The sequence below is a fragment of the Cydia pomonella genome, chromosome 2 (assembly GCF_033807575.1).
Source record: "Cydia pomonella isolate Wapato2018A chromosome 2, ilCydPomo1, whole genome shotgun sequence".
NCBI classification, from domain to species: domain Eukaryota; kingdom Metazoa; phylum Arthropoda; class Insecta; order Lepidoptera; family Tortricidae; genus Cydia; species Cydia pomonella.
Window position 1 is genome coordinate 34,168,733 of NC_084704.1, and position 13,809 is coordinate 34,182,541.

Below are 13,809 nucleotides of genomic sequence, written 5' to 3' on the forward strand. Positions count from 1 at the left end.
TGATATGATATGAACCCCTCTATTGGTGCAAACGAAATTCAATTTAAGTCTAACCAAGCTAACTTTGCATGGCATTTTTAATGTCATAATTATTTGTTTATTTAAAATTGAATTCAGGCAACAAGGCCCATATTACAAATACCTTACAGACGAACATATAAATGCATTTTACAAACTTAAAACAAAACATATATTTAGGCCACAAAACGGCGTGGCTTCGTTGAATCAATATCAAATTGATAAGAGCGTCAGACTTGCAATCCCGAAACCCGCGACCTCCGGGGTTCAAACCTCGGCTCGTATCAATAACTTTTTCGGAACTTTGGTACGAAATATCATTTGATATCTACCAGTCGCTTTTCGGTGAAGGAAAACATCGTGCGGAAACCGGACTTACCCCATTAAGGCCTAGTTTACCCTCTTGGTTGGAAGGTCAGATTGCAGTCGCTTTTGTAAAAACTAGTCCTACGTTAATTCTTGGGATTAGTTGCCAAGCGGACCCCGGGCTCGCATGAGCCGTGACAAAATGCCGGGACAACGCGAGGAAGATTACCTTTTATGTGTTCATGACGCTGCAAAGTTATCATGGACGAACTCTATATCTCTCATATTTATTGGAGCGCACGTGCAAGTCATATCATACCAAAACCAAGATTTTAAACTTAGAATCCTCGGCCATTCCATTCCCCCTAAAGCCAGTCCATAGCTTTAGAGGGGCGTTTCTCAAGTCAACCCTCCTATATTACAATTTACTTGGTACATATACGTGGCCAGTTCTTCACCCGTGAGTTCGTCGTCGACTTCGCGAAGGCTGGAGTTGGAGATGCTTCGGGGGGAGCCGACGGAGTCCGAGGGGTCGCGGAGCCACGGGCGGCCCCAGTGCCCGTTGCCGCTTGGGACCTCGTTTACGACTGTGAGCTCCCTTCCGTTGAAACACTGCAACAAGGTGGTGAATTAGTTTTTGCGGATAGATTGTTTTATACCGACACCCGAACTTTTGATATCTAATTACAAACAAAGTAAGTTTGCCTCCTTGTGTGTGTTCTACCGCTTGTACAATGGGCTGTGCTCTGAAAAATTGTTTGGCATGATGCCAACGGCCGCTTTCTATCATCGAACCGCTCGCCGTCGGCAGGGTGTTCATGCTCATACCCTAGAACCTAAATGGTAGCGTACCGTGCGGTTTAAGAGGAATTTCCTCCCGCGAAGGCTTCGGCTGTGGAATAAGCTCCCTGCCGAGTTTTTCCCGAGGGGATACAGTATGGGGTACTTTAAAAAAGGAGTGCACATGTTTTTAAAAGGTTGACTACGCACATGTGCAATATCTCTGTTGTTGCAGGCGTCCATAGGCTACGGTGACTGCTTACCATCAGCATACCCATGTTTGTTTGCCACCGACACGGTATTAAAAAAAACTAATTAGGTTAACGAGTTTCGGCTTATAGTAGAGGGTATGGAATTAGAGAGGTCCTTTGTTCGCCTTAAAGAGGTTTCGAGTTGTAGTTGACACATGAAAAATGTAGAATGGTGCTACTGGTCAGTGGTATCTATCACTCATGAATTCGAACCAATTTTGCAGTCTAACGCAACTAGTTGCGACCAATCGCGCGCGTTATGCGAACTCATCAACTAATTGCATTGTGGCGTTAGACTGCACGATTGACTCGAATTTGCGTGTGTGACACCGCTGTACTGGCCCCATTCTTATTGCCCGTAAGGCCCGTCTCTAGACATATGTCAATGCCTAAGGTACAGTCTTATTATTTTCTTAGAGTTATTACTCGTAGTAAATAACTTCGAGATATATTATGGTGATAAATCAATACGTCTATTTTTTGAGTTAGAGAGATCAAATTGTATTCTTCATGATATGGATGTAAAATTGTAGGTAGTGAAAAACCGTGAATGGAATCGACTAATTTCGTCTTAATGAGGTTAGATATTTCGAATAATGGAGGTTTTGGGTTTTAAACGCAAGGGAATAACATTTTACTTCACACACATTTATTCACTAGCATCTCACCCACACACTATATTTTCGCAATTTCAGTGACACTCCTCCTTTCGGGCAGTCTCGGCTCCGTTCGGATCAGAGGGCCTACCGCGAACCACGTTCGACGTGTTACCTCCCTAACACGCTTACGTACGAATTTACAAGTGCGACAGAGAGGCAACACGTCGAACGTGGTTCGCGGTAGGCCTCCAGCATTGCTCCGAGCAATTATTACGGTTGGCAGAACTTGACGTCCCATTGCGTGCATGACCACAGATAAGAACTTGAATTTTGACAACCCTAAATAGTTGAAAGGGATAGTGTCATACATTAGAAAGGGACAGCATCGTCCCTGAATCGCTGTCAAACTTCGGGTTGGAGGAAATGTCATTTCTTTACGGTAGTACTATTACTTATTCTGTGGCGATGTTGAGGTGTGAAACTACAATATATAGCTCACGTGCGAGCGGTATATTGCTATATTCGTGCATAGTGCTGTCTCGCTCACAAACCGGAGCGACGTGCGGATCCGCATCAGAGTGATAACCGCGTAAAAAGCTAAGTTTAGGATAAAGATAAAGATAGTTTATTATTCAAGTAGGCATATTACAATGCGCTTATGAACGTCAAATAAAGCTACACCGGCTCTAACCCTACACCTCTGACCCGAGAAGATTTAAATCCCCCCTCAATTGGAGGAGGGTATCCCAATATGAACCGGCAAGAAACTCGGCGGGACACATCTTTTCAAAATATACATCTTATAATTAACATTCATTAAATAAGAAATCATGCAATTACATACAGTAGCTACGTAGCTACTTTTCTTCATAGAAATTTGATAAACCGGTTTGGCCTAGTGGGTAGTGACCCTGCCTACGAAGCTGATGGTCCCGGGTTCAAATCCTGGTAAGGGCATTTATTCGTGTGATGAGCATGGATATTTGTTCCTGAGTCATGGGTGTTTTCCATGTATTTAAGTATTTATAAATATTTATATATTATATATATCGTTGTCTAAGTACCCTGAACACAAGCCTTATTGAGCTTACTGTGGGACTTAGTCAATTTGTGTAATAATGTCCTATAATATTTATTTATTTATTTATATGTCATATCAAATCATACAAATACGCAGCTCTTTCAGAAGACATCGAATCCTTACAAAAGGAAAAGAAAAATAAAATTAATAAAAAAATGAGAACTATATGATATATGTATGATGCTGAACTATGGATATCAACTTAACCTGACCCACACACCCACACTAGCGTCTTTTGAGCGTCGGCGTCTAGTTAACGCCATGGAAAATGGCGTCGCTGCGCAGCTGCGCCAACGTTGCCTCGAGCAGCAGCCATAGAGTTGACTAGACGCTGACGCTCGGGAGACGCTAGTGTGGCGTGGCCAAGTACTATGAGTCGCTCCGTAAAAGCTCAATGATGATTCGCAGAATATGCGAGTTTTCATCTTCCTTACTTCGAAACCAGTAAATATCTCTTTGACGACCGGTCTAGGACTCTAGGCACTAGCTTAGATAGGTAGTGAGCCTGCTTATGAAGCTAATGGTCCCGGGTTAAATCCCGGTAAGGGCATTTATTTGTGTGATGAGCATTGATATTTGTTCCTGAATCGTGAGTGTTTTCTATGTAGGTATTTAACTATTTATATATAGTATATATCGATGTCTAAGTACCTACAACACAAGCCTTATTGAGCTTACTGTGGGACGTGGGACTTAGTCAATGTAATAATGTCCTATATTATTTATTTATCAGTTTCACCGAAATACAGTATGTTATTTTGTTATTTATGTCAGCTCTTATTAATGTCACGTCCAAAATTTGCGATGTCAAATGGGTCACACATATTTAGGTATTTATTATTCCTGTCTGCACCCTATAGTAAACAACATTTGGTGAAGCAAATACCTAAAGACTTGCTACAGCCTAAAGCATAAAGTAACGGTAGGTATAGAGTAAGCTTACGCAGCGGCTAACGTGAGCGAATAAGTCGCGAACGCGAAGCGGGGCGGAGCGGCGGCCCACTGCATTCGCGTTCGCAACGAGATCGCTAACATAGGATACTTCCATAGGTATATATCTAAGGATTGATTCACCCGCGCCGCGCCGCGTCGCGTTCGCGAGTTATTCGCTCACGTAAGCCGCTGCGTTAGAGTGTTCACTCCATACATGGGTATAATAAATTGTATGGAACGTATGGTTATACTCGTAATTAATAAGTTTAAAAGGCAAACGGTAATTAGGTAACGACTTCACGCTACGAGTATGATTCCAACTACTAGGTATTTTCGTAATAAGTAATCATTTGTTAACCTCTTTAGTCAATGATATATATACTTGACAATCAAAGTAGTCTAGCAGCTGACTTTTATCTTATTGTCAGTCAACTTATATAGATTTATTCGTTTTTTAAATAGGTAATATATGTTTTTGATTTTTAGGTATATTACGTAACAAGTATTTATTTTTACTACGCGTTAATAGGTTAGTTATCAATTTTTTTTGAATTGTAATAAAACTCCCTGTATGTTAAATTACGCCATTTTTCGTCATCGGCATGAAATGTAATTACCAAATTATAAATACTGTAAATATTATTTACAAGCAAAATATCTGGAACAGAGGATAAATATATGTTCATAAATGTGCACCAACGTTTTTATTGGTCCGGTCTAAGATCCGGCCCGATATTGCTGAATAAATGTTTGTCCATTTAAAACAAGAAATACTGCTTGTGGCAGGTAATATTTATGGAATTCAGATAAAAACAAAACAACTCCTATTAAAATGTACCTACCAACCTGTTTTATCGTGCAAGGATTAAAAAATAATGGGGATACAGACACCGATATAAAATACTACCTTATTCCCGCGTCTTCGTTTGCGAGAGATGATGATGATGAGTGGTAAAACCGGCCAAGTGCGAGTCAGACTCGCGCACGAAGGGTTTCGTACCAATACGCAAAAAAAGGGAAAAAATCACGTTTGTTGCGTGGGAGCCCCACTCAAATATTTTATTTTGTTTTTAGTATTTGTTGGTATAGTGGCAACAGAAATACATCATCTGTGAAAATTTCAACTGTCTATCTATCACGCTTCATGAGATACAGCCTGGTGACAGACAGGCAGATCCAGACAGACGGATAGTGGAATAGGGTTTCGTTTTTATCCTTTGGCTACGGAACCCTTGAAGGAGAAGGAGAAAGAAAAAGAAGAAGATAGACTTCGTAAAAGGTTTATTTAAATAAAATATATTTTCATTATCAGGTTCCTTCGAGCTGTGAAAAAAAAACACACACTTTTAGAAGTGTAGCTTAGGCTAACGCAATCAAAAGATACAGCCGTTTATGCCGCAAATTTCCGATACTCGCAAGGGAATCAAAACCTATAGGGTACTTCCCGTGAACTCAGAAACTTGAAATTTGGTACGAAGCAACGTCTAAAAATAAAGCACAGATAAAGGAAAAATTTCGAAAACCGTAAATTTTTAGTTATATCATATAATAATATATACCTACAGGTTTGTACAGAACCCCGGTGCGCGAGTCCGACGCGCACTTTGCCGTTTTTTTATATATATTTTATTAGCAATCGTTTTTTTTAACTAAATGAGTAAATACGGGTACCTATTTATCGGGTGCTTTGAGTAAATACTCGGTATTATCACAAACTAAATACTCACGGTCCGATTCGAAGAATGATTAAGACGCGTTTAAGTTCTTGGAAAGATCTTTAAAATATCGATAACGAAACGACATGTTAAGATTGACGTTTATTTCGATTCCGCTGTGATCCCAATAAGATCTATCAACGATATTTCTAACGTCAAAGTGATATTTGTTGCCAGAATCGAGCTACTTCTGTCAATTATACGACATACAAACGATATCTAAACCAGAACTTAATCGTATCTCATTCTTCGAATCGGGCCGTCAGTATTTACTCACCCCTACCCATCTCTATCTACAACAGATGAAGGAGTACATTCCGAATAAAGTTTTTTCCATCAAATCGGCAAAATTAAGGAAAAGGTCCAGAGCGCCCTAAACTTACACAAAGTATGCATGAAAAATGTAATGGAGTTAAATGGATCGGAAGACAGCTTAAATCTTGCAGGAAAATAGGCTTAATTGGATGTTTGTAGGTGTGTTTGTAAGTGTTTTATTAGATTATTTTCAAATATTATAGGACATTATTACACAAATTGACTAAGTCCCACAGTAAGCTCGATAAGGCTTGTGTTGAGGGTACTTAGACAACGATATATATAATATATAAATATTTATAAATACTTAAATACATAGAAAACACCCATGACTCATGAACAAATATCCATGCTCATCACACGAATAAATGCCCTTACCAGGATTTGAAACCGGGACCATCAGCTTCGTAGGCAGGGTCACTACCCACTAGGCCAGACCGGTCGTCAATTTTTATTATGGCAGAATGTACCCGTATGAATATTATTTACTTATCTAAAATGTATGGCACCTACTAGGTACTTTTAAAGCACTTGCTGCCAGGCAGCATTGTTTGCCAGTCAATTATCAGGCTAAAAAGGTTTAGTGCGTGGAATTAAATATGAAAAATTGTGATTGACATGAAAACTATTTTATAAAGAAATAAGTGAATGATTTAATTAATTAAAACATATGTATCTTATTTAAAAACTAAACCTTTTACGAAGTCTATCTTCTTCTTTTTCTTTCTCCTTCTCCTGAGTATTTGATATAAATTCCAGCTTGATACCTCCACGCGTTCCTGAGAAAAAGGGTCTTGACAGACAGACAGACGGACGGACGGAGAACAAAGTGATCCTATAAGGGTTCCGTTTTTTCCTTTTGAGGTACGGAACCCTAAAAATGGATTTAAGAACTAAATTGTTTTTTATTGAACAGTGTTATATAACAATATTTATTTATATAATAAAAATAAATCTCATAAATGGCTCAACCGATCATGTTCAAAGTAGATTTTTTTGTACTCTATTCTACGGCTTATTTCCCAATATATATATATTTAATTTTGGTTAAAAAGTTATAGAGGGATAAATATTTAGAAATGGTTCTTTTCCAAAAGTATTCTATTTATCCAAAAAAGTTTTTAACATTCAAGTTATTTTTAAAGACCAGAAATAATGATGTGCAAGACGTTGGTGATTTCTGATTTTTTTATGTGATAATTAGTTAAATGTGTATTTTAAGAGGGGCAAATACCCTCTTAAAATAAATTTCTTACAATTTTGAGTACTTGATCCTGTAGCAGCTTACAAAATACACCTACATTTCAAATTTATATGCTCCTTTCAGCACTCTAAATGGGTTATGCCCACCAATTTTGGTGTAAAGGAGTAAATACAGGTATATTAAGTAAATACTGAGTATTTACTTGGTATTTACTCGTAAGTTTCTACTCACTACCCATCTCTACAAATTGCAGATGTAATCATTTATAATATTGCGAATAAATTACCTAACTATAACGTATGAAATCATGAATAAACTCAAGCGGAATTGGGCGGGACACATCTGTCGGATGTACCTGGACAGATGGGCCAAAATAGCGACCGAATGGGCACAGAATACACAGATCACCCACCCGAGGCAGAGGCAGGCCAAAAAGAAGATGGCGGGACGACCTGAGGGCCTACCACGAAAACCGATATTCGGAAATCGCAGAGATCTTTCTCTTTTACTCCAATGAAGGCGTAATTATAGTGACAGAGAACGAGTAACCGTCAAAAAATTTTTTGACACACACTTTTATTGCCGACTGCACCTTCTCTTTTTTGTATGTCTATCAAGTACTTCTAGAGACCTTTCAAAGAGCCTAAACTCAATGTGTTTACGTTTTCCCACCGAAGAGTTCCTTTGGCTACCTTCCGACTGCATCATCAGATCAGCTCCATGTTAGCATATTATTGCATTGTCATCGAAAATACGGAAGTATACCAGTCCAAATTTCAGCTCAAACAGACACCAGGAAGTGGTTCAAATTTAAGTTACAAGATTTGAAGTACATAGGTATATACAATGTGTAGATTTATACAATGAAGATACGCGGTGAAGCTGAATAAAAGTGTGTAATAATAAAAGTGTGTAAAAAAAAGTGTGTAAAAATGCCCGCAATTTGCAAACTTCGATTTTTGTGGTTATAGCCCTGGACTCGTTTTGTGACGGGAGCATGCACAGGCCGTGAAGAGTGGCGGATGACAGGCCTCTGGCCAATAGTGGGACACAATATATTTATGTTTGTTATTTACAAAATTACTCCGTTTCGAAGTAACCCCTAAGAATATTAAAATTTAACTCAGAAATTTTCCTCTTTAGGTATTAGAGAATATTAAGAGGGAAGAATAGCTTTTTGAATCTAACGAAATAACGCTAATTTTTCTATGAAATTCGGGAGAAAACGGTTTACATTAATAAATCAATATAAATACATTTATCATGGCAATATTCTATAAAATAATGATATAATTTTAACAATACAAAAACTATTACATTTTCAATTACTCTGAAAAAAAAACATAAATAACAAACATAAATTGTATATGCTGACTGGAAATAAAATCGCTCATAAATTAAAAAATAAGGCCCGTAGGCCTTCGTAGGGTCATAAATTCTAAGTATTTATAATTATATATTATATATATCGTTGTCTAGGTACCTACAACACAAGCCTTATTGAGCTTGCTGTGGGACTTAGTCAATTTGTGTAATAATGTCCTATAATATTTATTTATTAAATCTTAACAAATCACTTTGATTTTGCTGTTGATCGCTTCAGCATAATATATTCTAGGTTTATAGGTTTATCTATTTAGAAAAAAAAAATGTTTACACATTAAAAAAAAGAAGCAAAACCTAAAAACCTAGTGTTTCTTTGTGTCAATAACATACTAAAAATCATGGAGAATGGAATCTATTTAAAAGTGGAAAAAGGTTTTCTCTTTTTGTATGGACGTGGTATACTTCCCTCTTAAACTACCATAAACAAGTAGGTACATAGCGAACGGAATCACGGGCATTAGCTAATAAACTAAATATATGCTGACTCGAAATAAAATCGCTCATAAATCCAAAAATAAGGCCCGTAGGCCTTCGTAGGATCATAAATTCTAAGTCCAATCCGAGCCTAATAGTCTTATACAGCCGAAAATATTCAGGATCTTCTGACGTAAAATATTGCTCTGAAGTTTTGCCGGGTTTGTGAACGTTAACCCAGAGACTAGTAAGTATATTAGACAAACAACCTCCATATAACACCGCGATACCAGCGGCCTTTTTTAATATTTATAAATTTTAGTTTTATACGTTTAAAATCAGTAACTTTTGTGCTTTTATGACTTCTAGACATAAAGACCAACTTTCCTGGTCACTGTCATATGCACTAAAGTGAGTAGTATAATCTATTAATTAAAGTATACTAAAAACATGACGAACTGGATGCCAGAAGAAGGGCGCGGACGCGACAGGCCCAGACGCGCGGAGATGGCGGGACGACCTAGACACCTTCCTCAACAAGTGGCCGGAAGATACACTAAATCGGGAGTCGTGGAGAACAAGGGATGCCAGCAGTGAGATAATAAAATTAGGCTAGTGAAAAAAAGCATTTCTGGCGTATTCGTGTTGATTGGCGCAATCAAGTTATAAGACGTTAAACCTCGGGCTTTCTAAAGCTTTTGCAGACAGTAACAGTATATTTGATTACTCATATTAAGTAGAAGATCATAGTAGAAAAATATTTGTTTAATTAGCTTTCTTTACTTTCCAAAACGGGCCAAAATTCTTGTGCCCAAGGGCCCACATAGTTTGATAGCCTTGGATTATCTACACTATAACACTGACGATTCTACGGCGTTGTATGGGAGCTGTTAGTCTTCTTTATTTACTATACTCTGGCTGAAAGCAGACTGAGTTTTTTTGCTTCCGGTACGTCTCTGAGAAACAAAAAGCCGTATTAATGTCTCAATATAATTATTTTTATTAATAGTAAATGTATAAATAGTAGAAAATGTACTAGGTGTACGTACCTTACTACAAGAGCCAGGAAATAGGAAATTAGTGTGAGTGACATAAAGGGCCGAGCGAAATGAGGTCGGTTTAAGAGACCAAGTCTGGTAATTTCTATTATGGCAAAACATAAAAAATATATACGTAAAAAAATTACTGACTGTACTTTTCTTACCACGGTCAACTAATACTTATCGAGACAGTTCTATAAACCCCAAGTACGATTAGGTTACGTTGTTTCATCACAGAGTTCCTACGGCCATCTCCTGTCTCCATCATCGGATCAGCTCGAGGGTACCATAATATTGCATTGTCACCCGACTTGTTTATGCAAATTTTCAGCTCAATCTAATATCAGGCAATGGTTGAAAAATGGTTTGCAAGATTTGAAACCCATAATTAGTTACATACTAACATGTCAAGTTAAATAAAAGCTTGTAAAAAACTAATCTTGCCTTCCTCTGGCCTCAAAAGTTCGAACGTAAACTCATGATATCTGACTGATGTTATTTAGTCATCGTGCGTCTCGCTTGCGCTAATACATATACGGACAAATATGAGCGAAATACACGATAACTAAATGGCATCAGTAAGATATAATTCTGTCAGTGTAGGTCTTAATTTGCCTGTATCACCATTCTAAATTTCATCAAAATCGATTCAGCAAATTAATTATGAAGGTAACAGACAGAGTTACTTTCACATTCCATTCATAATATTAGTAGGGATATTAAAAACGTCGCATTAAGGAAAATACATTTGTGGTTTTCCATCAGAGAATTATGCTTTAAGTGCAGTAAAAGCCATTCTATCTGAAATCGCAACATAAATTCTGATAAAATGGTCCTTTTAACAAGCAGATACTCGTACGTCTGCGACTGATACCTACAGCATTTTTTTAAGCCATCCCAGTAGGGCTAATATGGTGGGCTACTCTTTAACATTTGTCACCATGCCTGTCACGTTCTAACAAGTATGTAAGTGCGAAAGCGACGCATGGCATGACAGGTGATAAAAATGCGACCATGATACTGCTGCTGAAGGCCTGTATACATAAGAAAAGGAATAGTAAGATTCGCGAGGTTCTGGTAGGCTTCCGTAGCTCAATTGGTTAAGAGCAATGCTCGGATTCCAGAGGACTCAGGTTCTGCCAGGAGGTGTCAATTTTTCATTTTTTTCCTATAGTATGAAAATTGTATAGTGGTCCTTATTGCGTATAAAGCATAAGGACCCTTCTCTGATGGAAACCCACATTTTATTGTCATTCTTCAGTCATTTCTTGAAAGTAGTAAAACGTGGATAAAATTATTATCTACAACTATTTCATTCGATTATTATGACCTTAAGTCCGTTTTACGATCATACACATCATAACTTCTGCTAATGCCTGACATACTTCTTAGCTGATTCAAGTCGGCTGTTTACAAATATTTATTAAGGTAAGGTATACCCGGCCCTTTTTATGGATTAGATATTTCAGAAGCAGAGATTACGCAGCACTCCCGAGTCATAGAATCACACAAACCTAGCCGCTGCCATACTTGCTGACCGCATGAAACTTGGTATGAAAAAAGAATCTGTCTAAATTCCCATCCCACCAACAGTCCGCAGCATAACTGCAGCAGTATTGCAGCGTGACATTACTGCCAATAGCTTTGCTACCACAAATGCCAAATCGATGTTGCTTTGACTTGCGGCAAGCCTCATTATTTAGATTTTTTATCCCTTTCTCCCAAATACATGAGTCATAATGAGAGATTAAGACAATCGATAAATAGCTAACTGAGCGATATAGCAGTCATAGTTGAGTCACTGTCAGCTGCACGCTAATACGTAGTGTGGTCTCTGTCACACCTACCTGCGGCGGGCCGCGTCCTGTCTCTTTATTACTTGTTTTGCGTGCAGCGAGCTTTTAACTCGACTATAGTCGTTTGGCCTAACCTAAGGGCTAATAAAACAGTTGTGTCGGATTACGCATTACGGATGGTTGGACAGCCGTACAAGGAGTGCGTACAAGCGAAAGGGCCTGTTTCCGCAGAATTTAACTCATCTCTTCTATTAGGAAAAGGATACCGAAAATTCAAAAACGCCTCAAATGTTGCTGCGCAAAACAATTTATGGTAAAAATATTTAATAGGCCTTATTTTCTTCATTTATTCCAGCGCTCAACTCCTCTCATTTATTAGAAAACGGATACCGAAAAATCGAAAATGGCTCAAATGTTAATGCGCAAGACAATTTATGTAAAAAATATTTAAGGGCCTTATTTTCTTAATTTTTAAATTTTAACTTTTAACGTTTAAAACTGTATACTGTTGCCATATGTTGTGTATCAAGGCACCCGTTTTCCGGAACCTTTCTGACCCAGAACTAATCCCAATGTCAAATAAAAGTCACACAAGGGCGTAGATTCCACCGCTGTACGACGTATCGACCAAGTCATTTGGCGGAGAGTCGGAGACGTTACGATCGGTCATCACATTCGCGACTCTGACACAGACCATACATTGTACTAGATGCAGCAAATGCGCGTAGGTACCGTAAAACCACTGGGTTTTACAACAAGAAATAAATAAATATTGAAGGACATTTATTCATTTAAACTTTATTGCATAAAAGAAAAACTTAATGTACAAAAAGCGAACTTAATGCCATGAGGCATTCTCTACCAGTCAACCTTAGGGCAAAGTAGAAAAGATTGTGGGCGGTGCATTTAAAACTAAAGAAATTGTTTTATACAGAAATTAAAAAAATGTTAGACATTGTTACAAATTGCTTAAGTCCCACAGCATAGTATGCTCAATAAGGCTTGTGTTGAGGGTACTTAGCGATAAATATAATATTTATAAATACTTAAATACATATAATCCCATGACCATCGGCTTCATAGGCAGGGACACTACCCACTAGGCCAGACAGGTCGGCAATATTATTCAAAAGTGAATTTTTCGTGTAACTATCGCAGTCGATGTACGAGTAGGCTGTAGACTACTTTCTCGAAATACCTCCTTGGTCCCAATTATCATCTGCAAAGATGCTGTGGCTAACAATGAATAATTTTATTTCCATTTTAATTTTTTTGTTTTTCTTTTTATTTACTTCGCTTGACATCATTATGAGATGAATATTTCTTTCCGTGAGAGTCAGAATGGCGGGTGTACCTAAATAAAATCAAATGAAAAGCATACCATATTTTTGTACCTAATTTGTACTATTTAGTACCTCGTTTAAAAAAAATTGTACCTCACGGTACGTAAAGTTATGATCAAAAAACAGGTCACCCGCCATCCTGACAGTCAGAATGGCGGGTGTACTTTATTACGCTATGTTCCCGTGGTTATTGATAAATTCTATAAAAGCCAAATTTTTGTACCTTTTTTGTACCTTCATATTCAATTATAATATGAGTCATTTTATTTGTGCTTTCCAAGTTTTACTCATTTTATATTTTGCTTGCTATTACAATTTTGCAGGCGTTATAATTTTTCAAGTTATTGATTTAATTTAAAAAAAAAAAAACGCTAAGGTACAATTATTTTTATTACGCCAGGATTTAGTACCTTTAATGTTTAATCTGTTAAGTTCAAATAACTCAGAAAATCATGTCTTAAAAATGATTTTTCTTAGGAAGATATCTTTGAATTGGCGCCTAGCCTTTTTTAACGCTAAGGTACAATTATTTTTATTACGCCAGGATTTAGTACCTTTAATGTTTAATATGTTAAGTTCTAATAGCTCAGAAAATCATGTCTTAAAAATGATTTTTCTTAGGAAGATT

At 37.5% G+C, this 13,809-nt stretch overlaps 1 protein-coding gene across 2 annotated transcripts in view; it reads right to left on the reverse strand.

Annotated features, from left to right (window-relative positions):
* Positions 1 to 257: 257 nt before the first annotated feature.
* LOC133515458 (pyrokinin-1 receptor-like) overlaps positions 258 to 13,809 on the reverse strand; it is a 185,802-nt gene continuing 172,250 nt past the window's right edge. The window contains exon 6 of one of the 2 annotated variants that reach the window (XM_061848010.1): positions 258 to 936. In XM_061848010.1, coding sequence (XP_061703994.1) covers positions 724 to 936 — 213 coding nt within the window. In that variant the 3' untranslated portion in view covers positions 258 to 723. The remainder of the gene's footprint in view (positions 937 to 13,809) is intronic. The other variant, XM_061848011.1, reaches the window with a different exon arrangement.